We start from the raw sequence: 27,265 nt of genomic DNA, 5'->3' as shown, positions 1-27,265 counted from the left end.
TGTTTAAGGGCTTTTGTATCAAGAAGGTAAAATGATCAGGTCTCATTTCTTTACCCTATCTCAAAAAATTAGGATGTGGAAGGAAAAGGTTCAGGAGAAAACAAGATTAATATTTAGTTTTCATTTGTTTAAGGGGAATAAAATAAACCACATTTATAAAAAAATCTGATTTTTAAATTTTACTTTACAAATATAGCACTGTGCTATCTTAAATGGTGGTTGGCAAAACTGTAGTTGGAGCAGGATTACTCTACCAACACTTAAACAGATGTCTTTTGTGAATCCTAGAACAGAAAAAGCTAGAAGCTACATAAAGAAAAACAGGGAATACAAGATTCTGTAATAATGCAAATATTTTTCTTGAAAACACAATTGTAAAATATGTATATCAACCCATGAAAAATTGTAGTTCTCAAATAACTTTTCACCTCAGTGCCAATAAGCCTGGGCAACCTACATACAAGTACACAATTCTAACTAAGAACCAAAGGCAAATTTGGTCCCTGACCTCCCGGAGCTAATAATCTCTGACAGTCTTGCAGGACAAACAGGCAACAAGCAAATATAATGAATCAAAGAACAGAACACAAGGGTTACTAATGACACCTCATTTTTTTTTTTTTTTTTTTTTCATTTTAAAACTCCAAAGTGGGTCGGGCGCAGTGGCTCACACCTGTAATCCTAGCACTCTGGGAGGCCGAGGCGGGCGGATCGTTTCAGCTCAGGGGTTCAAGATCGGCCTGAGCAAGAGCGAGACTCATCTCTACTAAAAAAAATAGAAAGAAATTAGCTGGACAACTAAAAATATATAGAAAAAATTAGCCAGCCGTGGTGGCGCATGCCTGTAGTCAAGCTACTTGGAAGGCTGAGGCAGGAGGATCACTTAAGCCCAGGAGTTTGAGGTTGCTGTGAGCGAGGCTCACACTACGGCACTCTAGCCCAGGCAACAGAGTGAGACTCTGTCTCAAAAAAAAACAAAAAAAAAACAAAAAAAAAACCAAACCAAATAAAAATCTAAACTGTAATTTAAATGCATTAAAATACACAAATCTTGCATGTTTGATGAGGTGGGTTGACAACTATGTGCATAGTATCACCCCAAAAAGGTTCCATATGCACGTTTCCAGTCACTCCCCCTTCCCAAACATTTTGACTTCTTTCATCACAGATTCATTATGTTTGTTCTTAGATTACAGATGAATGAAGTCATAATTTTACTTTGTATATATGTGCATCTGGCTTCTTTCATTTAACACAATATTTTTGAGATTTATTCGTGTAGTGAATTTGTTCCTTTTTTACTACTCAATAGTATTCCGTTTCATGAATACTAAAATCCCTTCTCCTACTGAAGGGCATTTGGGTTGTTTCCAGTTGAGGCAATAATTAATAAAGCTATGTACATTCTGATAAAATATTAACGAGCATTCTTATAAAGATCTTTTTCAAGGACATGTGTTCTCATTTCTTTGGGTAAATACTTGGCAATTCCATCCCTAAGTTACAGAGCAGACATGCATTTAAGAAATATTAAATAGTCCTCCAAAGTAGTTACCATTTACACTCCCATCAGCAATGTACAGAAGCTCCAGTGCCTCCATATCAAGATTTTTTTTAAGGGCCTACCTTACACTGCATTATCTGCTGGAGATACAAGTAAACAGGATAGGCCTGTATTCACAAAGCTTACTGTCCAAAGGACACATGGAAGGCCTCTATAGCTGACATCTAACATAAATCTGGGATGAATTATTGAGCAAAAAAGCAGGAAAAGAGAAGTGTTCTGGAAAGAGGAAAAATCATGTACAAGGGCTAAAAAAATGCACACAGAATACTTTCATTATGCTAACAGAGAAAAAGACAAAACGAATTTTGTGATGGCAGGAATGTGCTTTTAAAAAAAGGAAGAAAGCAATGTAGAGGAAGCATAAGTTTAAAAAAGTTGAAGTCTTGAGAAGCTATTGTGTTTAATTAAATCTCTCTTTTCTCTACTACATGCTCTCATTGTATCATGTGCCTTCACAGCATTGGTCATTCTTATTTGTTTCAAGTCTAACTCTCTCACTAGGCTGGAATCATGTCTATTTGTATTCACACCATTGTATCCACAGTACCTGGCACCTGAGAGGTATTCAATAAATATTTCATGATTACATGGTATCAGAGATAAGTTAGATAGTAACATTTCAGAGATGGGAAGATAACAAATTACCAAAAAGTAAGTGGCTTAAAACAACATACAATCATTATCTTACAGTTTCATGGGTCAGAAGTCCAAGCTCCCTTGAGCTAGATCCTCTGTGCTTAGGGTCTCACAAGGCTACAATCAAGGTGTCACCAGGGTTGGGTTCTCATTTGGAAGCTCAAATAGGGAAAGAATCCACTGCCAAGTTCACTTAGTTTGCTGCCAGAATGCATTTCCTTGAGGCTAAAGGGCCCTGGTTTCTTGTTGGCTGGGAGTGTCACAGATGCCTATATTTCTTTATCACATGGGCTTCTCAAATATGGCTGCTTATTTTATAATGCCAGTAAAGAGAGTCTTTGGTGCAAGTATGCTTGTAAGACAAAGTCTTACATAACGTCACATAATTATGGAAGCTACATGCCGCCACCCTAGACTCTGTCTATTGCTCTGTTCTTCAAAAGCTATCAACAAACAGGCTCTCTTGAAAATAATCCATTTTGTAAAAAGACTTACATAGTTACTTTTAACTCTAAGAGTTTGCAAAGTATAGGTTAAGACTTTACACATATAACCATCAAAACTTGCCAGGTTAACATGTATTCACCTAGTAAATGGGAAAGTGACTAGCACCACCAATAGAAATGACCAATTATGATGCCTATATAAGCAAAAGAGAATCAGGAAATAAAGGAAATTAAATGAAAGGAGTAAAATTCAACAAAGAGAGGATAAAAGTAGAAGAGTGAAAAGCAAAGTGTTACAATACCAATGATTACCTCAGGGATTAAAGGTTTTCTATTCCTTCTCCTTTACCCTATTTATTGGTAGACCCTCTCAGGCTACATAGGTAGCATATTTTTCTTATAGGGTTAAGTACCACTAGTTCGGAGGCTTCATATATACACAAAATTCAACATTAATGAGGATAAAGAACAAAGGTAAAGTAAAAGTACAAAGCAGCTAAGGATACCAGCTAAACTGGCATTTCAATCTACCTTTTATTATTCCTACCATCTAATGGCAGGATCAATAACAAAAACATGCCAGACTGATCAGCTACATTATTAAATACACCTGTAGGGGGGCCAATTTACTAGTAATACTAAAACACTACAACCAATCTCACCAATCTATATCCAATCTCAACAAGTGATACACATGAATACTGTCGATACTCACATTAAATACAGCCAATTTTATACTGTAAAATAAGGAAACTCATGTGAAGATATGTTCAAGCCTAGTATGATTATAGAGATTAATTCATATCAGTGTTTAAGTAACTACAGCAAAACAACAATACAAATTCAGAAAGATTGTTAATGATACATGAAAGAGAACTCTTTAAGTTACTTTTACTAGGTCAACTCCGAAGGGAAAGATCCACAAACACTATACTACCATAAATGTACTCCTTTGTGTACAAGTTGCAACTGGGTCTTAGACTACTCTCATTAACTTCTCTGCTCTTGCAGAGATGGGAGGGTCATTTTGATTCAAGGCCTTTCATAAGCAGAAAGCATGTTGTATGCATCAGATAGACAAAGTTCTTGTTTCTCTACTTTTGAGAAAACCAAGAGTTGTTCAAAGGCTGAAAATGTCCTGCAGACTACCTAGAGCTACTACATATCTCCCAACTTAAAGTCAAATGCATGTACAAATAACAAAAAAACTAGAACACACAGAGCAAAACTTCTGAACACATATTAACTGAAAACAAGATTTCTATTTTATTTAGTCACATCTCTAACTTCCAGAAACATTAACTGGTAAACTGGCAGTGACAGATACCCAACTTTCATCAGCATCCATTTGAAAAAGAGGTCTATTTTGCCTTACAAGGAGATTTAATATATGAATTGGAAAAAAGGAAGAATGATGAGAAGCTGGCAACAAAAAACAATTTCATCAAAATAAGAGGTTGATAACAGTGCTTTAGTGCTACTCAAAAAAAACCTGAAAAAATTAAATGCACATATAAAATAGCATATTTGATAAACTATCCAATGATACTTTTTGCTCAGCTCAGTCCAATATAGATGGGACACCTAAAAAACCTAGGCGAAAAGGACAGACACATGTGTTCTCTCTCTCTGCATAACACACACATGTGAAATATATAAGTCAGGCACACACGTTCATATATTATAGAAAAAAATCTCCAAATACATATAAACATGTTATCTTGAATTTGTTACTAGATATTATCTAACTTATGAGACCTTATATATTATTATAATATGCTATTTAACAGGATTTCTATCATTAGATATATAAATATGTATTATAATACACATGTTATATCAGGACACATATTAATATACTATAAAAATAAGGTTTATAACAAGCATTATATATAGTAATAACATCCCATGACCTACAAGTTGCTGTGATGAAAGAACCAAAGTGGTTTGGCCAACTAATACCCTTAAAAGCAAAATGAATAACCTTCTGCAGGGAACATGCTGGGGGTGGGGAAGCAACAACAAGGGATAAACTAAAACAAAACGCTCACTAAAAATAAACAATGTTTCCTCTGAACATGGTTAGTTTTTAAGTCTTCAGGGAAGGTATATTCATAAGTTGATAAATTACTAAATATTGAAGAGCTTGGTATTATGATAACTTAGTCACCAAGACAAATCAGGAGGGATGTTGACAAATGAGCAGATACTCATTTGTCCCATTTGAAAAAAAGATATGTTCCTGTGATAATATGAATATATTTGATGTTCACAATGCAGTAATTCAAACAAAATAATAAAGATAAAAAGATTTAAAACCTGCAAGGCTGTCAGTCCTAGTTGTATCTATGACTTTGGGAAAGTCACTAAGCATCATTAGGCCTCAGGCTCCTCATCTATCAAATAAAGCAACTAGATCAGTCTTTTCCATACTGTATTGCATGGAATACTAATTTAACAAATAAAAATCCTACGGTGATTCCTAAATTACATACGGTAAATACTAGATTAAATAAAATTAACAGTTTATAGAAGAACTTCTTGGTCTGTACATGCTAATATGTATTATAAATCAACATGAAGGGATGTGGTAAGCAGCATTTTCCAAATTTAAATTATCAGAGATTATTTTAACTGCTTGTTCTGGGATATGTGGTTTGCAGAACACACTTTAGCAGGCACTCTAACAATTTCTACAAGGAAACCAAAAGCTATCCAACTTAACTGGTTTAAATATCCTGTTCTTTCTTTACCCCTTTTCTCAAACAGAAAATATCAGCAAACTAAAGGAGTTAAGAAAGAATAAAAGTAGAGTAAATCAGTTTTCTCCTCTCTTTTGAAAAGGGTTAAAGGAGAGGTGATAAATATTAAACTATATGAAAGCTTTAGTATCAACATATTTAAGATAACTTTGTTCATTTCTATAAAATAAGAATATCCATTAAACTCCTCACAGATCAGCATGTTTGGTATACTCTATTTTAAAACCTGAATTTAGAGAATTGCAAATGTTAAAATACATTTATTAAGTTTTAAATGGACTTAATTTTTCCCATTTTATAAATAGCATTAATACTAGGCTTACCTGGTGAAATTCAGCATTATACTTTTTGCCAAATTACTTGACACCTATACTTTACCATGGTAACATTATACCAACATTATTACAGCAAATATGTTATATTTTAGTTTACCTCTTGAGGAAGGGTAACTAATTCATTTTGACAAAGTGAAAGAATCTGGGGCAGGAAAGAATAAAAAGGAATGAGATGCTCAGTCATGGCAATGGCTGGAATCACTGTCAGAAAACACATATGGGTCAAAGTCTCAAGATGCTTTGTATTACACTACATGTCAAAGAATCCTTCCAATGAGCAGAAGTATTATTACTTCCACTTCTGCCTTTAAATGTTAGATTCAAGAAATCTGAGGTGATATGAAAGTAAGTCATGCTGCCTAAAGCATTGCTTTTACCCTGGAGAGCATACCAAGGTGTTTTCAACATATAGAATTGTAATGATTGGAAACTATACTTTTACACAAATCTTCCTAATTTGAGGGTTGAGAAGAAGTGTCTACAAATTTATTTATATCTTTTTATATTTGTTCAAGCATGAGAGAAAGCTGTTTCATTTTATTCAAAACCCTGCATTTTGGAATTTAGAATTGTTCTGTGGCATTTTCAGTTTTAGAGCGACTCAGCTGCACTTGATGCATACCTACAGTGTTCTTTCCAAAGTACAAATATTTAAAGGCAAACATTTGAATACTAATTGGCTTCTATTATATTTGGAAAAAATATTTTGGCCACAACACTTAAGAATCTTAATTCCCATGATAAAGTTTGGAGGTAGGGGCAGGCAAGAAAATCTCAAATACCAATCAATCCCTGAGAACTCCAGCATACCCTTAGAGAGAGAATGTATAGCAACTAGTCTGGCTATCTAAAAGCACAAGAGTTTGAAATGTGTTGGCAGATCCTGAGTGATCCAAATGAATAATTTAGTGGGAAAAGCCTGAAGAATGAGGAACACAGGTAAGACTAGAAAGAACCTGGGGCTGAACATACTGGTTCTAGCCTATCACTTTGTGCAAGTCATTTAATATCATCTGTCCTCAATCTCCTCATAACAAAAGTCACATTATCTAAAACATTAAAATTAACCACAAATAAATAAAAAACTTGGAAAATTTTTCCATGCCTCAATCATTTGCAGGAGAAGAGGTATAACAGGTAGGTTGTGGGAAGTAACATTGATGATTCATAATTGTACACCTTTACAAATGCTATTCTTTATAGCAAAAATGTTACCCTCGAGGCTGACTTCAAGGCCTATCCTTTTAACATACTAAGCAACACTCCGTCTTCTCATCTGTAAAATGAGGGCAATAAAATATCTACCTCACAAGATTGCTTAAAGGACCAACAAGCCACAAACTGGAACAAGGTATGTGCAACAAATTTAACCCAGACTTAGTATCCAAAGTACATGTACTTAAGACCTCCCGCTAATTCAGTAAGAAAAAGACAAACAACCCAATTTAAAATTGGGCAATTTAAAAATTGGGCAAAGACATGAACAGATATTTCACAGAAGAGGAGATAAAAATGATAAACACATTATGGGGTATGAGTTTCTAAAAATGACCCTAAACAATTCTGCCCTTAACTCTGCATGTATCTCCTCTTTTGACACTAAGTTAGGCCTGCATCTATTTTGAACAACAAAAAATAGTGGAAGTGATGTGTTCATCCCAAGCTTAGCTTCCTCCTTCTTGGAATGCTCTTTCTGGGACCCCAGGCACCATGCTGAGGGGCATCCCAAGCAGTCACATGGAGGAGCCAAAAACCCCAGTTGAGCTCCCAGCCAATCAAGACTCCAGATGACTCTCAACTGTCCAGGCATCCCAGACATTAAAGGCCCAGTTGACTGCAGCCTATTGAGCCTCCAGATGATTACAATCATCCCAGCACCCCAGCTGAACATGACGCTAAAGAACTTACCACTCAATCCACAGAATCGTGAAATAATAAACTACTGTTTTGTCACTAAGCTTTGGGGTGGTCCGTTACAAGCAGCAAACATATAAATGAAAGTCGAAGAGTATAAATAGGGTAATATCATTCTCTTCGCTCCAAATAAAGCAAACCTTAGCAATATATTGTTTACAAATAATACATATGAAGGGTTTTTAAATATGGCAATGGAAGTGTTAAACAAAACTTAAGATAACGGTTTCCTAGTGCAAAGAAGAAAACCAAGGGGAGAGGCTAGAGAAGGAACACAAACAGATGTGAAACTGGTAATGTTCTAGTTCTGTAGTTGGGTAGGAGGTTCAAAAGTGTTTATCATTAACTTTCATAATTACATATATTGCATCCATTTTATATGCAAGTTGCATTTTGAATATACTTCAATTTATAAAAAAATTACAATTTTATATTATATTGTGATTCATATTCAACAGTTATAATATCAAACACTTAAATTTTATAATAAAATTGCCTTTTATTTCAAAAGGAAAACCTTTTATATAAAGGCTGTTTATATTAGACACTTTTTATTTAAGTGCAGTAAATTATTTTAACAACAAAAATAAAGTATCTAAAACAGGAGAAAAGATCTTCCTCTTTAATGAAGTGAATGATTCATCTTAACAACCTTCAAAAATATCTTTATTTTAAAAGATTTTAGTTGTTCCCAAGCTCATTTTTCTATTTGAACATACGACTGGCCTTTACACAGTTTTAAGATTAGATTAATTTCATCTAACTCATAGTTTCATTATTCTGTTCCTTCAAATGCCAGAAAGTTGCTTAGCATATTAAAATAAAAGCCTTCTTTATCTATGGTCTGGGGTTAAAATGCTCTTGGGACTGAAATTAAACTTCCATGGAGTAAGTTTATTAAATTTTTAAAAATTAAGGAAATATACAATGTTTTAAGTGTCAATATATTCAACAAACCCTGCTCACTATGGTAGATTTTTTAAGAGGCACACTAGTAGATAAAGATTTGTTTAGAAAAAAAAAAGCACACAATATTTTTAAGCAAAAACGTCTTGTGAAATCATTACAGCTTATCATTTTAGGACTCACAGGATTATTGCTATTACTACATGCAATTACTATAAAATTAAAAAGCTGACCATTTTTAAGTAATCAATTCATAGTAAAAGAAAATAAAGATTTTAACATATTGGTTTATTTAACTTGAAAGATTAGGTTATTAAGAATGAAATGTCCGATTTCCTTAAGTATAATACCAAGTTTGACAGTTGATATCTCCAACATTTCACTTTGACACTTCTTGTTTTATTTTTATTGTGAAGGTACATCCTTGGTCTTTCAAACACATGGTTTGGCTTGTGATTAACTTTCAATTTTTTTTACAGCAATTTTTGAGAAATCATGGGTAAGTCAAAAATTATGGAACCAATGCTGTGCAGACAGCTTGAAAATATCAACGAAGTGTTTGGGAAGGATGTGGCTTGTCCGTAGTTTGAGACGTTCTGTTCTGATTTTAATCTTGAAAATGAGCCACAGAGCAACCTGAGACTAAAGTGGACAATGATGAGCTGAAAGCTGTAGTGGAAACAAATCCACCTCAACCTATGCATGAATTAGCAGCAAGGTTTGACATTACTATTCCAACAATATTGGACCATTTGAAACAAATCGGCAAGGTAAAGAAGCTGGACAGATGGGTACCACATGAATTAAATGAGCGTCAGGAATTGTTTTGAAGCTTGCCTTTTTTTGCTGTCATGACATAAAAGCGAACCATTACTCCACCATATTGTTACGTGTGATGAAAATGGATTCTTTTTGACAATTGCAAGTATCTGGCACAACAGTTGGATAAGGATGAAGTGCCAACACACAGTCCAAAATTGAATATTCATCAAAAAAAAGCTAATGGTGTCTGTCTGGTGGTTCAGCACTGGTATTCTCCACTACAGCTTTATGAAACCTGGTCAGTCAATGACAGCGGATGTCTACTGAAACCAACTGGACAAAATGATGAGGATGCTCGTGATTAAGCAGCCAAGATTGGTCATCAAGACAGGCCAGTCCTCTTGCAAGACAATGCTCAACCACATGCCATACAAACAGTGCTGTATTCACCAAACCTTGCACCAACTGACAACCACTTCTTTCAGGCTTTGGACCACTTCTTGCAAGGAAAAATATGCAATTCTCAACATGCTGTGGAAAATGCCTTTCCTGATTTCATGGCCACTCGCTCTCCAGGTTTCTTCACTGCTAGCACAAACAAGCTACCATTCAGGTGGCAAAACTGTGTCAATAGTTTAGGCTTATACTTTAATTGTGCTGCTTCTTGTTTGAGATATAATAAACTACCCTTTTGATCTGAAATTGGACATTTCATATTTAATGACCTTAATACAGTCTTCAACGATCCTCCCAGTAATCAGACAAAACTATTACCACTGCAAAGATACTTTAAGAAAGACAAGTAACTTATTTCATTCCTTATGAATATTTTTATTTAGTATCCTTTAACCTCTTATGGGAAAATTTAAATGAGATCAATCAGGGCTATGATGGCTTCCTAAAGCGTTGCTTAATTTGCATAGCAATTAACTATAATCATAAAGTTAAATCAAGAGCCATGAAACCAAATGGATCATTAATCCAACCCCACCCAAATTCATCATTTGCATGAAGTTAGTATGTGTTAATTTCATAGTGACAATTTCAATTCTTACTATTCCTCCACATCAGGATATATTTCTCAACTTCTAATAAGATGCCAGCTTGTGAATTTTATTTCTATTGCTGACATCTGTCTTTTTTCATTTATCTCAAAAATTAACAATGAAACGTTTATAATTCATATGGTTTTTAGATATTAACAAGTCTGTCTTCTCTTATTCACTGTTTCTCAACTAGTGAGTTAACACTTGAGACAGGACTCTCTAAGAGTTATTTGTACTTGAAAGAAATAATACACTCATGAAACTAAAATTGCCCTCAAAGTTTTTCCTAAGGTATTCATCCAGCCATTCATCTCCCAATTTCTGATGGCAGTCAAGGATGCTCATATAAATCATTTTTTCTTGTAAGCATTATCTTCTTCATCATCAACTCATTCCTTCTTCTATAAGATTAAAATGACACTTTTATTGAAAGTGGGATTATGATGTTCACTCCACATACGATTTTACTGACATCACAGTCAAATTCAAAATTTATCTAAGTATTACACAACAGAGACTTGCCATACTATTACTATCATTACCAAAACATAAAATGTGATCATCAAGAATAAAGGATCTGTCTTAATATTGAATAGTCACCATGTTCCTAGCTAGTACTCTGTAGGATATTCTAAGAAGATTAGAAAAGATGTTCTTGCCTTAAAGGATTTTTTATTTCTCTCTCTACAGTAATAGTAATAACAAATTATTATATTCATTACAAGGGAAAATAAGTATAAAAATCCAAATCACCGTAACAGAATTTTACCAATTTTCTAAGTCTCCTGTGCTCTCAGAAAATCATACAAGAGGTATATTAGAGGTGTTAAAATAGCTTAAACTATTAAGTTGGACCATTATCCAAATAGAGCCTAGTTCAAGTCGTTTATAATACTCTCTGGCAGGCACTACACGGTATGTTTGTGAAGATAGGATATAGTATGTTGACCCCTTCCTTAAGATACTTGGTTTAAATTTTAGTTTGAATTCTGTAGAAATACTGGCTGACTAAATTAAGTTTGAAGAAAGGAAGTCTTAGATTTAAATTTTTCTTCAACTAACAAAGAATTAACTATGACAGTCCATTATTTGTTCACAAAAGAAATAAACTGTTATCCACTCAAGTAGCATGAGTTTCATACTAATGTACAGCAGAAAAATACCATCAAATTTGATCAAAATCATTTTGACCAGTAAATAGAAATGCAGTAGAGTATTCATGTTTATTTCACTTAAGAATTGCTTTCTAATTAAAACAAAACTTATAAGCTAGAATCATGTATTCAATATCCTAAAACATTTGCTAACACATCACGTCAAATTCTCAGACTCCAATAGATCAAGTTCCTAAAGAAAGACAGACCCATGACCTTCTCTTTACCATTCTCTGAATTAAACCTTTATCCTCTGAAGACAGTTTCTGAAAGGATCTTACTGATATGATACCTCTTCCATTTTTCCTGAAGACCAAGAAAACTACTAAATCAATAAGGGAAATAAAGAAATGATAAAGAAAAAAAGTGGTAGCCATGGAAGACTGGAAGAAGAAAGCAATATAAAAGAAATGCAAGACATTCAAGATTCTGTATGTACACAAACAAAAAAAAAAAATAACACATATACAAAACCTAGGATTGACAATCCTCCGTAAAAATACCAATATATCAAACAGTCCATTCTTAGGGTTTTCCTAAATTCCTTCAGTTCAGACCCCCTTCCTGTATTCTTTTCTTGTTTCAAGAACTAACAACCAACCATTCCTTTCCTTATGTCAATCTTAATATACATTCTTTAATATGAACAACAGTTAATAAAAGCCACAGTTTAATTTTGCATTTATCCGATTATCATTAGTCTCTCGAAAGACAGTGATGTCTCTCCTCCCCCACTAGCTTTCTTACATTTAGTGTCTGGTCTGCTGAAACATTAACTTTTTCTGGCCAGTTATTATAGTATCTTAGAAAAAGGTGTCAAGGTTACCTTAGGGACGAGGATGACTCCAGCTCAAGAGTTCAGCTTTGAGATCATTTATTTTTTTTAATCTCAAGTGAAGAGAAGGATGCCTTCCCTTTCCCTTTCCTACAGGCACATCCTATTATGAAAGAAAAGGTAATCTCCTGAGATGAATAAGATGCCTAGTTAGTCAAATTATTGCTGAACCTTATCACCCAATATACTCTCAACAGCCCTTTGACCAACAAAGGTGAATCTTAAAAATGCTGAGCAAAAAAAGCAAGACACAAAAGCTATAATTCCATTTATTTAAAGTTTAAAACTAGGCAAAACTAAATTATATTATTTAGCAATGCACAGAGTTTTAGAAAATGGAAGGATGTGATCACTATAAAAGTCAGAAGGTAGGGGATTGAGAAAGCACACACCAGGGCTTCTGAGGGGGTGGCAATGATCTTGATCTAGATGATGGTCACATGGGTGTTCATTCTACTCGACACTAGGTTTGTACTTTTCAAGATGTGTTATACTTCACACCATAAAAGAAAATTGTTTTAAAGACTGAAACCAAACATCTTTTCTCCTAGGTCTTTGCAGAACACATTTCTTTGCTCTTGTTTATGTTACGTCTAAGACATTTTCAAAGATTATCTCAAAGATTACAACAATTCTGTACTCCATTATTTTCTATGTGGATTACACAAGATGGTAAAATAATTTATTGTAATAATAAAACCTTTTTAAATAGGGTAATAGACTACTTTATAGGAGTTACTGTGTTTTAAGAATAGCCATGAAGTTGGCTGGGCGTGGTGGCTCACACTTGTAACCCTAGCACTTAGGGAGGCTGAGGTGGAAAAAATCACTTAAGGCCAGGAGTTCGAGACCAGCCTGAGCAACAAAGCAACAACCCACCTCTATATAAAATACAAAAAATTAGCCAGGTGTAGTGGTGCACACCCTTGGTCTCAGCTACTTGGGAAGCTGAGGCAGGAGGATCACTTGAGCCCAGGAGTTTAAAGTTGCAGTGAGCTATGATGACAGCACTGCACTCTAGCCTGGGCAACAGAGTGAGACCCTGTCTCAAAAAAAGGCATGAAGTAAACATGTAATAGGCACAGTGGTCACAAGTGAGTAGTCATGATCCTCTTCTCCAACTCCATTTCATCCATTTGGCTTATGTTCTTCTTAAGACAAATTTGGCCAGTGACAAACAATTTAGGCAACGCATATATTGGAACTTTAGAAATTAATTATGAATTACTGCATTAGTTTTAATTTTTTAAGTTGTAGACAACAGCGTAAACTTTTACCTTCATTATTAATATTTAAATCTATCTATCTATGGAATGGAGGAGAAAGAGAAAGAAAGTGCTAATATTATAAGTTTAAAAAACAAATTCACTTTTATTGGTTGGAAGGATTGCTAGATTGTGCCAAAGAAAAGAATACCGCACAGGTGAGAAAAACCTTTAACTACTTGAGAACTAATAAACCTGTAAGACATGAAAAAGAAATTAAAGGAAACCCCAAAAGAAACATTATCAACCTAATTAACTAAACATTAATACTTTAACACTTTATTAATATAAACAAAATTTCTTTATGTCTTTAATAATATTTCCCTTTCAATAATAGGCAAAAAAAAAAACCAGAATAAAGTTTTAAAACTTAAAACTATTAATTTATTAAATTACCAATTCCAAAGAAGTCAAACTTCACACAAAAGCTCTATTTGTTTCCATATCTAAATTTGAAGTCTCATTTTTCAATTTAAAGTTAGTGGTAGACAGTAACCTCCCCTCATCTTCTAAGGTAACAATTTTCAAACAACTTCTCAAACTACTCCCTTTTAATGCAAACATAGGTACAAAGAAAATGGAAAAGAATCTAGCCAAGCTATGACTGTACCACCTTACAAAATGGTATTTCATTCCTCTGGTCCTCAGCTTCCTTGTCCAGAAACAGAAAGATAAGTAGATATACTCTAAAAATCCTTTGGGTTGTATAATTCTTGGTCTACTCTGAAAGTTAGCAGTCCACTTCATAATTCCCATAACTAGAATGGCTTAATACTTCCAATCTCATTACTCTAAACTTTTTACAGACAAAATAAATCTAAATGAAAACATCACTCAATTAGATTCGGTCATCTTTTCTTCTCATTTAGCTCCTCCCTTAAAAATTCTGTTTCTGAAAATTCCCTAGTCACTCAGGTTAAAAAACTTAAAACTTATCATCAACTCTTCTCTCTTTCCTACTTCAAAACAAAGTAATCAGCCATCATCCAACTAGTAAACTTAGTTAGCTAGTGCCCGAATTGTGACCAGGCATTTTCACAGGCCAATTTGTTAAGACTTAAATCAGGGCAGCTGATTAAAAAATACAAATTAAATGGAGGACACTTTCATTTAAGCATGCCTTGAAGGCAGAAGGTGCAGTAAAAAGAACATAGACTTTGCAGTCAGGCAGACCTGGATTCTTCAATCCGTGTGGGGAATATTGAATTGAAATATCTTTTGACTATGGAAATAAAAGATGTTATCTCATCTCAATCCTAAAATATCACTGGATTATAAAATGCTAAAAACTAAGCATCTACTATCATTTAGAACATACATTAAAGTTATCCTGCAACAGTAAATTCCACAGAAAGAAAAAGAAACAGTCACAAATGATAATGGTCAATTTAACTAGCTCAATGATCTTAATTCTTTAGAGATTCGTTTATCCACAAATAGTACAACCTTCAACAACATAAAGGCATTCACCAATTTATATACAGGTTATATTCCAAAATATGTTTAGATGTCTTTCATTCGAAACTATGAAAGCATTTTTCCAAAGATATAAAATTCTAAGTAGTGGCACGCTGGCATGCTGACAAATGCCGACTAACCTACATTTTTATCTAAAATATGGAAGCCTCTAGGGTAACTGCTCCTATCTCTCCCAACTCTAGTCTCCACGTCCTAACATGCTCTTGTTTTTTTAAATACAGTATTGCCACTTTCCATCAATTTCTAAATTCCTAGACATTACTGATGGTCAGAAGTAGGTACAGTAAGGACACAGAAGCCTTCTCAGAAGAGTTAGTGGTTTAAAAACAAAAAGTATCCATCGGAATCAGGTAAAGCAGACAGAGGGGTGAAGATAAAGTAGCAGGCTAAGGCGTTAACAATTTTTCCCCTTTTCAAAAGTAATAATTTGGCCCATATGGTATATTTTGGGTTCTATAGTACCTTAAAATATGCCTTCTTTTTTCCTATTTATTATGGGGATCGACAGAAGCCACTTTTACAATCATACTAAAATTAAACCATTACATCTAGATAAAACATGGCAAAGACAACAGGTTGACCTATAAAAGGCTTTTAATAATTCGTAAGAATTGACGAGTTCCACACAAACTAAGTCTAGTAAAACCAACATTGATACCCTTCTAACCACTTCAGGGTTTCTCCTGAGACGGTGAATTTAATTTATTTAGCAAAGTCAAGTCACTTAGTAGACATCAGCTAATGCATTGGCTTACAATGCACTCAGGTAAGTTACTAACCAAAACTTGAAATGATGGAATCTGATCCTAACCTGCAGTCCAACTGAGGATATAGAAACAGTATTTATATACGTTGTTTTCAAGTATTATAGAAAACAAATGCTATCTAGAAATAAGAGATCCTCTTTATCATGGAATTGAGTAACAAGGATAACATTCTTTATATCACAGTAAACAATGAACTGTCGACCATCAGAATTTAAAAGCAGTAATGGACAGACAGAAAGCTATGATAAAGCAAACTAGAGTATTAACTGTAGAATCTAGGTGGTGAGTGTTCACTATAAAATGCTTTCAACTTTTCTGCGTGTCTGAAAATTTCCACAATAATTTAGCAATAGATGCTTTATAATTCAAGTTAACTGCAATACTGTCACTCCATAAGATCACTAAGTTTTCAAAAGTAAACAAACTGAGGGGGGAAATGTGATTTGGTCACTTGAGAATAATATTAACCTTTCCATTCTTTATTTCTGAGAACATGTGTGCACTGATGAATACTAAGATATAACAATGTAAATAAATTTTAACATTTTCTTATACACTCAAAACTTACTGAAAGAATAAAAATCAAAGATTAGGTACAGAAAGGCCAGTAAGTTACCCCATAATCAATACAACTAGGTCAGAGTCCATAATGTAAATTCCTTATTTTGAGTTTCTAATGTTTGGTCTATAACCAATGTCGTCTTTATGCAAACTACTCACTCATGGCAGTAAGGAGCATGCAGTCCTACCCAAGTTAGCCCTCAAGATATGAAAACCCTAAAGGGAAAGAAAAAGTTCCAAGGTCTTTCATAAAAGATTCTAATTACCCCAGGACCTATAATATGCCTCATAAAATCCATGATTTCTACCTATGGGTGCCACCACACTTACCCAGAATGGGAGCATGTCCAATCCCATCATCCAATCCAGCAGTGCAAGGCACTCCCAGAACCTCCCCCATGTGTACTTGTAATTTAGAATAGCCTCAAAAAGAAAGGCTAGAAAAATTTTAATTACAAGGAAATCAGTGACAGTATACCTCTTCTGAAGTACAGCTGGACTGCTGTTGCTAATGATCCCACAGTTAGAGTGACTTTTTAAGATGTGGGGACATTTGTGTTCTAAAACTAGTTTTGTTACCCATTTTGTCTTCTTCAGAACTGAGGTCAATAGCCTCTTTTTGTCATCTGCAAAGTGAAGAGAAACGTGGAAACCTCAAAGTACAGGAAGTAGTCCCCAACTTACAAACAGCTCATGTACCCCAAAGGTTTATCACTCCTTTGAAAACATGTTTGTACTAATTAACCTGTTTATACCATAGTTTCTGTGGAATAACTGCACTCCAAGTCTCAACTCTAAACTGCAACTTTCTGCCCTGCTGCCTTTTTGCTAACTGCAGCCCAAACCCAAGGCTGATAGAATTTTCTCTCTAGGGAGAAACCACTACAACCTGTGAAGGCAGAGAAAAGGACAATTCTTCTTACACAGGGAGCTTTTACATTGCTTCTGTGGGAAAAGCTACCACACAATTTAACAAGATAATGGGTATGAAAAAGGTACCTGACTAATATAATGTAAAAGTATTAATAGTTACAACAAAATATGCAGAAACTACAATTTGCTCCAGAAAAAAAGAAGATAAAGTAAGGTGCTGTTAAACTAGTCAATCAACCAAATGTTTGGCAAGTACAGACAACATAATTCTCAAACTGCTTCCTGATATCTGATCACCTCTGCTGATAAAGGAGGAAATTACCAAAGCAAAGAGGTGATTGTTACCAAAAGTGTTGCTAAGTTCTAAAAAAGTGCAGTGTACTTCAATAAACATATATTATTTAACATTATATACATTCTTTATAACGGTAAGATTTATAGAATAACTTGGGTGACAAATTTAAAAAATAAGTATAACTTTGTGACAAGTCACTTTTGGCAGCTAACTTGAATTTTACACAATTTAAGAACTACTGTAAAATTTATAGAAACAACTCACAAACAGAGAAAGTAAATCCCTTACTAAACAGACTTCAGAAATGAAACCAATGACAGAGATATGGAAAAAAGGGTCAGGGAAGGTGTAAACAGGCCAGAATAAATTTTGTGGATATAGAGCCTGAGAGTAACCCTTAAAGGGTCATGTCATTGCTGCGTGGATATGATGACAATCTGAGCAACTCCCAGGCTACTACAATACCAGAGTATTAAACTATAGACCAGTTAGTGTTGGTACGATTAGTAGCTTTGAAGGAAAACTGCTTTAAAAATCCAAAGTAATAATGGCAGTCAATCCATATGTCCCCCCTTTTAAATTTTTCAACAAGAATGATTGTAAGAATTACATGAGAAGAATGAATGAGATGCTTAACTACTTGAGATCTTCAAAAAATATGAAAGAAAAAAGAGCGGGCAAACAAGGTACTTTGTTGTACGAAACTGGATTCTTTCAGTTCAGTCACTTGAATTAGACATTACATTAGATTCATACTGACAAACCTCCATTCACAATAAGGTATAGGGACAACTCTTTTATTACATAAATCTGTTTGCTACTAAGAATTATCTGACATTATAAGCACAAACATTTAATCAAGATGTGACTATTAAAACTATAACAGTAAGCAGAATACCTAAATTAGGTAGCTCTTTGAGATTGAAGAGATGTATATACTTTTAGATTAGTGTATATGAGTTAAAACTCAAATGGTACAAATTTAGCTAAAGGATAATGTGTCAGAAATGTGTTTTCACATATAGAAAAACAGAAGTGAAACAGATTTTCTTGTGAATGAAAAAGAGTTGTGCCCTCCAAACAGGAGAAAAAAAAAAAAATCAACTTTTAATTCTTAACCATACTTCAAAAAAAAAAAAAAAAAAAAAAGAATATTTAACTACTTCATCTATGAAGCAACCTAATAAGCCTTTTCATGATTACATTATTCGATTTCAATAGTGAGCTTTGGCTGACTTGATGCAGATATCTAATCTCCCTTCAAAGTAAGGAAAAATGACAAAAATCCCCTTGAATAAGGTGTGAATTTTTCTGCAATCCTTAATTTCATCCCCAGAGTTATTATTAAACAATATTGGGCCTTCCATTTGTAAAAATGTTACTCTCTGGATATATTATTCACAATTTTTGTTACCTAAAATGTTTGGTCAACCATGCACTTCTGTTGCTTTAATGTGAAAAGACAGAACTTTCTCTTTTCACATTGTTTAGTATATACTAGCAGTTTTCATTTCCTGGTTCCAATTTCATTTTTATCTAATTTGCTTAAGGGTTTCAAAGCTAAGATTACCTAAGAATATTGTGTGTAGTTAATATGGTTTCACAGATATTTTTAGGCTCATAAATAATCCACACTAATATATTTTCTTCTGTGATTCCAAGTAACAAAGTGGGGTTTTTTTTTTTGTAAACCAGTGTTAGAAAAGAAATCAAAACCTCTAAAATGGCATCAAAACATATCATGGTAGAATGTCAGTGATTAACTGTTTATCTAAATTGAATTCTCCATGAGTGGGCCCCTCTGGTGTTCAATACATGTCAGCAATATCAATTTTTTCTCTCTGTAACAGAACTTAAATCTGGTATTTTAATATATGGGTAATATACTACCTAAAACACTTTTTATCTATACATTTAGTAACCCTCAAGAAGATTCTCCCTCTGTATTTCAAATGATAACACAAATATCCTAAAGTTTAATTAGGTCTAACTGTAAGCAAGTAAGATTAACTCAAGGTTGACAAGTGAACAGATGAATTAAATTAGTTTTAAAAGCATACTCTCAGGTGGAAAAAATTTAACTCAGGTTGGGCAAGTTGGGAAAAAAGTTAAAGCAATCCTCCTATCTAGATAATTCACAGACCTCTATAGTGTCTAAACTGGCTAGTGTTCTGAATGGGATAATTTCCTAAAACATTCAGGTCAGTCCCTAATACTATATGCAACTTCGGTATTATAATCTAGCGCTCCCATCACTGTGGTACTGTTTGTTCTCTCATCCACAAACCTTCCTGCAGAGACCAATAAAGGAACTAATGCAGTGCTTTCAGATATTGTGCATAACATACTAAGGGTGACAGTTGGGGTAACAGAGTAATGATCTTGCTCTAAAAGGCAACCCAAGATGATAGCGGAACAGTGAGGTGCTGCGTGCACTTAAGGGCTCTGCAAAAAGCCACTCCTGAAAATACCTAATGCTAAATAAATAAGAGTCACTAGCTTTTAGATCACTTTCAGGGATATTATTTCCCTTCCTACAACACCCCACTCTCCTTTTCCCTTCTCGTATCCTGAGAGCAAAATAAGAACCAGTAAAGGCGTAAAACTGCAAGGCTGAGCAGACAGGGTTCCGGCACATCTGGACTCACCTCCAGCGGCAACAGGGCAGCCCCTGGCCGATCCCATCCGAACCAGCAAAAACGCGCCCGCAAAAATGAAAGAACGCGAAAGCCGTGAGCGAGGAGTCGGCCACGAGTCCGCTGAGGAACGACCTGCCGGCTCCTAGCGTGGCGGGTCCGGACTCTGCGACCAGCGCCGGCTGCGAGGGGCTGCATCCACCCTCCTAGCAGTCGTCACACTTGCCCGGCCGAGGGTCAAGGTTCCACTCCGGGACCCCGACGCCCCGCCTTAGGTTGCTCGGGGCAAACTTCGCCCACGGGCAGGGGGCGCGCCCGAAACTCCGGGACCCGCGCCCGCCTCAGCCGGGACGCGAGCTGGGCTCGGCGGCGGCGCGGGGCCAAGTCCAGGAGAGCCGCGGCGGGCAGAGGAGCCGGTCCCGGTCCCCGCGGACCGCGGGCGGGGGAGGGGCGGCGGGGCACTTACCACGGGTCGAACTCGTGGATGATGCTTTCGAAGCGGATGACGGCGAAGAGGCGCGAGCTGAAGCCGGCAAGCCAGGCCAGGAAGAGGATAGTGAAGGAGAGCAGCGACTGCCACCCAGCCGGCTGCGACAGCCCCCCGGACAGCCCCGCGGGGGCCGGCTTCGGCGGCGCCGCGCAGCCCGCCGCCTTGTGCGCGCACTGGGCCCCGGGCCCGTGGTGGCTGTGCCGGCTGTTCCCCAGGGCCATGAGGCCGCTCCAAGGGGACGAGTTGAGGGACGACTTGTGCTTGCTCTCCGGGGCTGAGGGCTCCGCCATGTTGTGCCCCGGCGGCGGGTCTCGCTCTTCTCCGCCGCCGCCGCCGCCTGGTGCGAGGGGTGCTGGGCGGGGACCCGGAGGAGGAGGAGGAGGAGGAGGAAGAAAAAGGAGGAGGAGGGAAGAGCTCCGCGCGCTCCCGCCCTCAGCGCCGCGAGGCCGGGGGACAGGGGGTGGAGGCGGCGGCGGCGGGGAGTCTCCGCCTCAGCAGCGGCAGCGACCGCCGCTCTCTCAACCCAGATGGCCCCTGCGCCCCACCAGCCATCCGTATCCCCAGTACAGCTGCGGCGGCGGCGAAAGCCGACGGGACGAGGGCGCCAGAGAAGGAAAAGGAGCAGACGGAGGCGGCACCACAGCACTAGAGAAGCAATGACATTCCCTCTCACGCCCGCCGCCCGCCCAGCCAAGAGGAGCAGGGGGAGGAGCGTCCCGGAGTCCGGGTGGAGCTCCAGCAACCTCAGACTCCGCCCCCGGCCCGACAGGAACTGGCCCCTCCGCCTGTCACAAAGCGACAGGTCCGTTAGGGGGCGGGCCCAGAACTGCGGCGCCCACCAATAGGGACGCGAGCTGGGGCGGAGCTTGACCCAACCGTCTTCCCCCTCCCCCTCCCGGCCTCGCTCCCGTTTGCCCGGAGCCGCCGAGCTGCGCGGCTACGGCTTCATTGTCAGTTGAAAGACGCGGTTTCGCGCGCCTGTGCGGTCTGCGAGGAAGAGTGCTAGGCTGCTCCGCTAGGTTCATGGAGCTGAGCCGGGTCGAGGGGTCGGAAACAGCGGAGCGGCCTCCGTCAAACTTGCTTTAAAGGACACGAAGAGCGCCGCGCCAACCAGCAGGGTGCTCGTGGGCTCTCCGCGGTCGTGACTTTTAACCCGCTTTGCCCGGAGCGCCTACCACGTGACTGGGCGCGCAGGCGCGTTACACTAACCCTCCGCGCGTGGGTCAGGCAGATGGGCTCGGCCGCCGGCTGCGCCCCCTACCCGGTGCCAGGAGTGAGTCCTCCGTGGCGTAGACACTGTCAGCCGCACACTGCGCTCCACGTCCGGCCTCCCGCTGGGCGGCTGCTACCGAGGACAAGTTTGCGCTGAAAACTCTGGAGCTAGCAAACGCGCCCCTGGCTCCGGAAAGACCTAATGAGGCAGGCAAAAGGCGACCCTCTCTCGCCCTTTTTCATTCGTTGTATTTTCCTAATTGCAAAAGTAATGTATGTTCACTGGAAATATGGGAAGATGCAGGAATTCATCGTTAACGGCTGCATACATTCCATCAAACGATTGAAACTATTTAACTTACCCTGGACTTTCAGCTGTTACCCCGTTCTCACTTCAGTAAATGATAACAGAAGAAAGATCCCTGTACACGAATTTCTTCACGTTTAGGTTGTGTTTTTATACCTTTCCCTTTCCCCACGCCTTTCGTCACTCCTCACAGAAAGTGCTACCAGATAGACCAAAATGAGTTTAAACCTAAGTGAGGTAGTGAGGAGACTAGAAGTATCCTGATAAAGCCTCGTGGAGGGCAGGGAGCGTTCAGTGTAATCAAGCTCAGTAAATATTTGATTAGTTTTTCATGTAAATTCACATTTGTCCATTTTATTTGGTAACATCTGAATTTAAAAGGATGTATTTGTGTAAAATTATAAAGGCCCTTAATTATTTCCTTACGTCATATAAAATTTTCTCTTTAAATTATAAATTGTGTTTAAATTGTAGGTCTTTCCACAGTGTCGAATGAACAAGTGTACCTAGTTTAAGGATGCTCTTTGGAACTAATAGATCCAGCTACTCTTTTAGCCTGCTAAGTGATTAATTTTTCTCGTTTCCTTACAAAAATAGTCTCATTAAGGAAAGAATGAAAAGTTTTCCAGAAATAGACTTTCTAACCAATAGTTTAATAGTGGACATTTATTGAACATCTAAATTTTAATGAGAATTAAGGTACAATGTTAACTGGTCTCTGTTGTGCAGAGAAAGGTGACATGCTATTACTCAGAGCCCAAAGAGTACATGCTAAAATTACAAGATTTAGAGTATTTTTGCCCATGTTCCATGATAAAAGTTCTACCAGCCTAAAATAAAATTTATTTTGTTTCGATATGTCTATTTTATTGTCTTTGTACAGGTGCTCCTTGTTAAGCTACACATTATCTTTTGCTTCCTTGGTTGGCTGTTTAATGGCCAGGGGCCTAATCTGAAAAGTAACAAGATTTGGTTCTAGTCCCTAATTGTTGCTTACTAGCTATGTAACATTTGACAAGTAACCTGCATAGGTTGCCCTTTCTACTCTTAAAGTCAATTGTTAATATTAAATGTGATAACTTATCTGAGTATACTTTGGAAAATTGTAAAGGAACATATGCAAATGCAGGGTAGTGGTGAATATAAAAGGAATGTGGAAAGACCTTTTATCCTTGATCTTCATTCATTCACTCATTGATTCAGCAAGTATTTATGGAGCTCCTCCTTTATGCCAAGCACTATGTGGGCACTGGGGTGCATTGGGATGCATCAGGGAACAAGAGAGACACGATTCCTCTCTCAGAGATCATCAGCCAGCCCTGGGGAGGTAGGCATTAACTAAATCACATTAAATAACGAAATGCAATGTGACAAACAATGTGGAGGAGAGGTTCATGGGGGATTTGACCTACACAGGAAGGATGGGAAACATTACCCTGAGGAAGCAGCACTGGGGGTGAGGATGAATGGACCCGGGGAAGAAGAATGGAAAGTGTTAGGATGAACCCAGAGGCTGGTGGGAGCTTCCATGGGAACTTTCCCTTTAAACTGGCCCCACCCTTTTGAAAGCCCACTCAAACTCTGCTATAAAAGCCCTAGACACCCCCCCCCCCCGCCCCTACCAGGTGTTTGGGGGGGTGATGCCATCTTGGCCTCAGCTGGCTTGTATGCAGATGTTAAAAGAAACTTCTTTTCACTTCTCCCAGCCTTGTGCATTCCTCCCTTGGAGTTTCTAACAGAAAGGATCGTCCAAACAGAGAAGAACATGCAAAGGTCCTGCAGTGGGGCAGGAAAGGCAAGTACAAACAACCCAGAAAAGGGCCAATGTGTGTCTGCAACACAGGCAGTGGGACAAGGTGGGGTAGGAGTCTGGAAGGAATAGCCAGATAGCATAGGTCATGCTAAGAGGTGTTTTAACCTGAGAGTGTTGAGAATCCACAAAAGGTCTTAAGCAGGATATGGTGTGTTTGAGGTGGAGTGAAAGAGATGATCAGATGTGTGTTTTGAAAAGATTACTGAGGCTGCAATGTGGAAAGCACTTTGGAGAGGGGACTAGTAAGAGACCTAATCAGTGTACCTGAGATTTCGGAGGTTACTTTTTGTGAGGAATATATTACAGTGGAACCACTAAGGAACCCGTAAAAATAAATAGCAACATTGTGAATTCTCAATTTCCAGCCTATGAACTTAGAAAAATGTTTTTCAGTTTGTGCATTAAGTGTGTTGTTTGCCTCTCTGCACTTGAACTTCTTGATCCTTCTAGGTGCTTTTAATGTCTTTGTTGGGTTCTAATCTCTGAGGAGTCAGATAGTGTACAATTTGATGAGTAGAGTGTTGTGACATCAGAAGCCCAGCTCTACTTAGAGGCTTCCAAGGGAAGGCAGTATCTGAGCTGAAACCTGAAGGATGAGCAGAAGTTCGCCAGACACATCAGGAAGAAAGATGGTGGGGATTCCAAGCAGGAACTAGAAAGTCTTTCAAATGAACACACAAAGTTTCATATTAATGAGAGTACATTGGGAGGGAGGCTGAAAGGAAGATAACAACCAGATTATCAAGGATTTGTCTGCCTAGTTTAAGGAGTTTAGATATTAACCTATAAGCAGCTGAGAGCCATTGAAACATTTTGAACAATAACATGGTCAGACTTAGTTGATGGAAGAAAAAATTTTGATAGCAGTATGAAGGATGTAGTGGAAAGAATGAGAGTAGAAGCAGGGAGACCAGTAAGGAGGCATTTGCAGATGTTTAGACAAGAGAATTGCCTAAAAACAGGGACAGTGGGGGCCAGAGAGGAGGGGATAGATAGGAGAGTTATCAAGAGGGTAGAATGCAGAAATTGATGGTTGGGGCAAAACAAAGTAAGAGTTAGGATGAATTGGGAGTTTCTGGCCTGGTCATTTGGGTGGAAGGTGATGTCTCAGAAATGAGGATCTCAGGACAAGGAACGTGTTCGAAGGGAAGAAGATCAAATCAGCTTTGGACATGTCATAGTCTAAGTCCCTGTAGTACATTCAAGAGGAAGTGGCTAACAGGCACTTAGATAAAGAAATCTGATGCACAGGAGGGAGAGTTTTTCTGGGGATAAAGGTTTGGTATTCCATGGCCATGGATGAAATTTTGCTGGAGTCAAAGTTATTGGAAATGAGAGAAGGGTTGAGAATAGAACCCTAAAGAACTCCCAAATTAAGAAGCTAGAAGATATGCCTATAAGGAGCCCAAGATAGAGCAACCAAAGAAAAAGACCCAGCAGAAACAGTGATATTCTAGCAGCTAAGAAAGGGAAATCAGGTGAGGTGAGCAGTGACACAAGCTACAGAGAAGTAGAGTGTGACACAGCTGAAAAATTTGCCTTTCTTTTGGCAACCAGGAGTCCGGTTACTTTAGCAAGGTCAATTTTAGTGGAGTCAGAGCAGGTCAGGAACCAGATGACAGCGGGTAAAGAGGGATCAGTAACAAAGGACATGAAGGCAGGGAGTATAGGCCACTCTAGAAGTCTGGCTGTGAAAGCTTACAGAAGACTAAGTCAGATGAAGAAAAGACTAAATTACTGATCCACAGTCCCTGGCATTTTCTACCGTGATCAAGAAAAGATTTAAGTGCTGATAATGTGTCTCAGGAATGACAGGTCTGAGCAAGGGTTTCATCCTTCCTAGAGAAATAAAAGTAGCATGACATATACTTGTACTGGACACACCACTCTAGGGACTGCCAATGTCTGGCAGTAAATTTGTAAATTTGGCATTTACAAATATTTGGTAACTGAGAACTTCTCAACTCTTACATTGTCCCCTTCTAACAAACATCGGCCAGATTACCTGCCTGGTAGCCCATGGCCCCAGTAGAGGAGAGAGAAGCAGAGAGGGAGAAACCAAGTTACAAGCTTGTGAAATCCTAGGTATGTTGCTAGGAAGTGGTGACGTATGGTGGTTCAGGCTCTGGAGACACACTGCCAGGCACCAAATCTTAACTCCACTTCTTCTGGGGCATATGGCCTTTGGCAAGTTATTTCACCTCTCTGTCCCTTGGTAGGTTCATCTCTATAGTGTGGATGAGCATTGCACCTTCCTCTTAGGGTTGAAATAAGAAATAAATGAATCAATACAGAAAAAGAACTCAGAAAAGTGCCTAGCATGATGGAAGCATTCAATACATGTTGGTTATTAACTATAGTACTGGTACTAGTTCTATATCCAGAACAAGGACGGATGGACTATGAGGCTTACCTCCGTGGATCTTAAAATAAGTCTCCATGACCTGAGCCCATCTGAATGGTTCTCTGTTTCTTTAAACTGGAAAATGCCTGCCTCAAATAAAACACCACCTCAGAATACTATTTCACTGAAATATCTGCTGGATAAACTAGCAGGCAGCTACTGTGGGAAGAAAACCTTGGAGAGTGAGTGGTGGTAGGCAAGTTCTAAAATGGTTTCCAGTGATCTTCGACACCAGATATTCATACCATGATCCCTTTCACTTGTGTTGGCTGGATCTAGGGTCCTAATTCTATTTTGTTTTATTTACTTATTTATTTATTTGAGACAGAGTCTTACCCTGTTGTCCTGGCTAGAGTGCCATGGCGTCAGCCTAGCTCACAGCAACCTCAAACTCCCGGGCTCAAGTGATCCTCCTGTCTCAGCCTCGCGAGGAGCTGGGACTACAGGCATGCACTACCATGCCTGGATAATTTTTTCTATATATACATTTAGTTGTCCAGCTAGTTTCTTTCTATTTTTAATAGAGATGTGGTCTTGCTCTTGCTCAGGCTGGTCTCCAGAACTCCTGAGCTCAAACCATCCTCCTGCCTCGGCCTCCCAGAGTGCTAGGATTACAGGTGATAGACACCGTGCCCAGGCTAGGGTCTTACTTCTAAAAGAGAATATGGAAAAAATGATGGGATGTCACTTGTAAAATCATAAGAAACTAATCTCTCTCCTCCCCTCCTCTCTTCTTCTCTTCCTTCTTCATCCTCCTCTCCATTCTCCTCCCCTTTCTCTTCCTCCTCCTCCTTCTCCTC

At 38.1% G+C, this 27,265-nt stretch overlaps 1 protein-coding gene across 1 annotated transcript in view; it reads right to left on the bottom strand.

Annotated features, from left to right (window-relative positions):
• STT3B (STT3 oligosaccharyltransferase complex catalytic subunit B) overlaps positions 1-21,093 on the bottom strand; it is a 106,376-nt gene extending 85,283 nt beyond the window's left edge. Inside the window, exon 1 of the mRNA XM_069475471.1 lies at positions 20,706-21,093. Within this exon, the coding sequence (XP_069331572.1) occupies positions 20,706-21,019 (314 nt within the window). The 5' untranslated portion in view covers positions 21,020-21,093. The remainder of the gene's footprint in view (positions 1-20,705) is intronic.
• Positions 21,094-27,265: the final 6,172 nt, after the last annotated feature.

Source organism: Eulemur rufifrons, chromosome 7, assembly GCF_041146395.1.
Source record: "Eulemur rufifrons isolate Redbay chromosome 7, OSU_ERuf_1, whole genome shotgun sequence".
Taxonomy (NCBI): Eukaryota; Metazoa; Chordata; class Mammalia; order Primates; family Lemuridae; genus Eulemur; species Eulemur rufifrons.
Note: the sequence above shows the minus strand (reverse complement) of the source record. Positions and strands in the feature narration are given on the sequence as shown.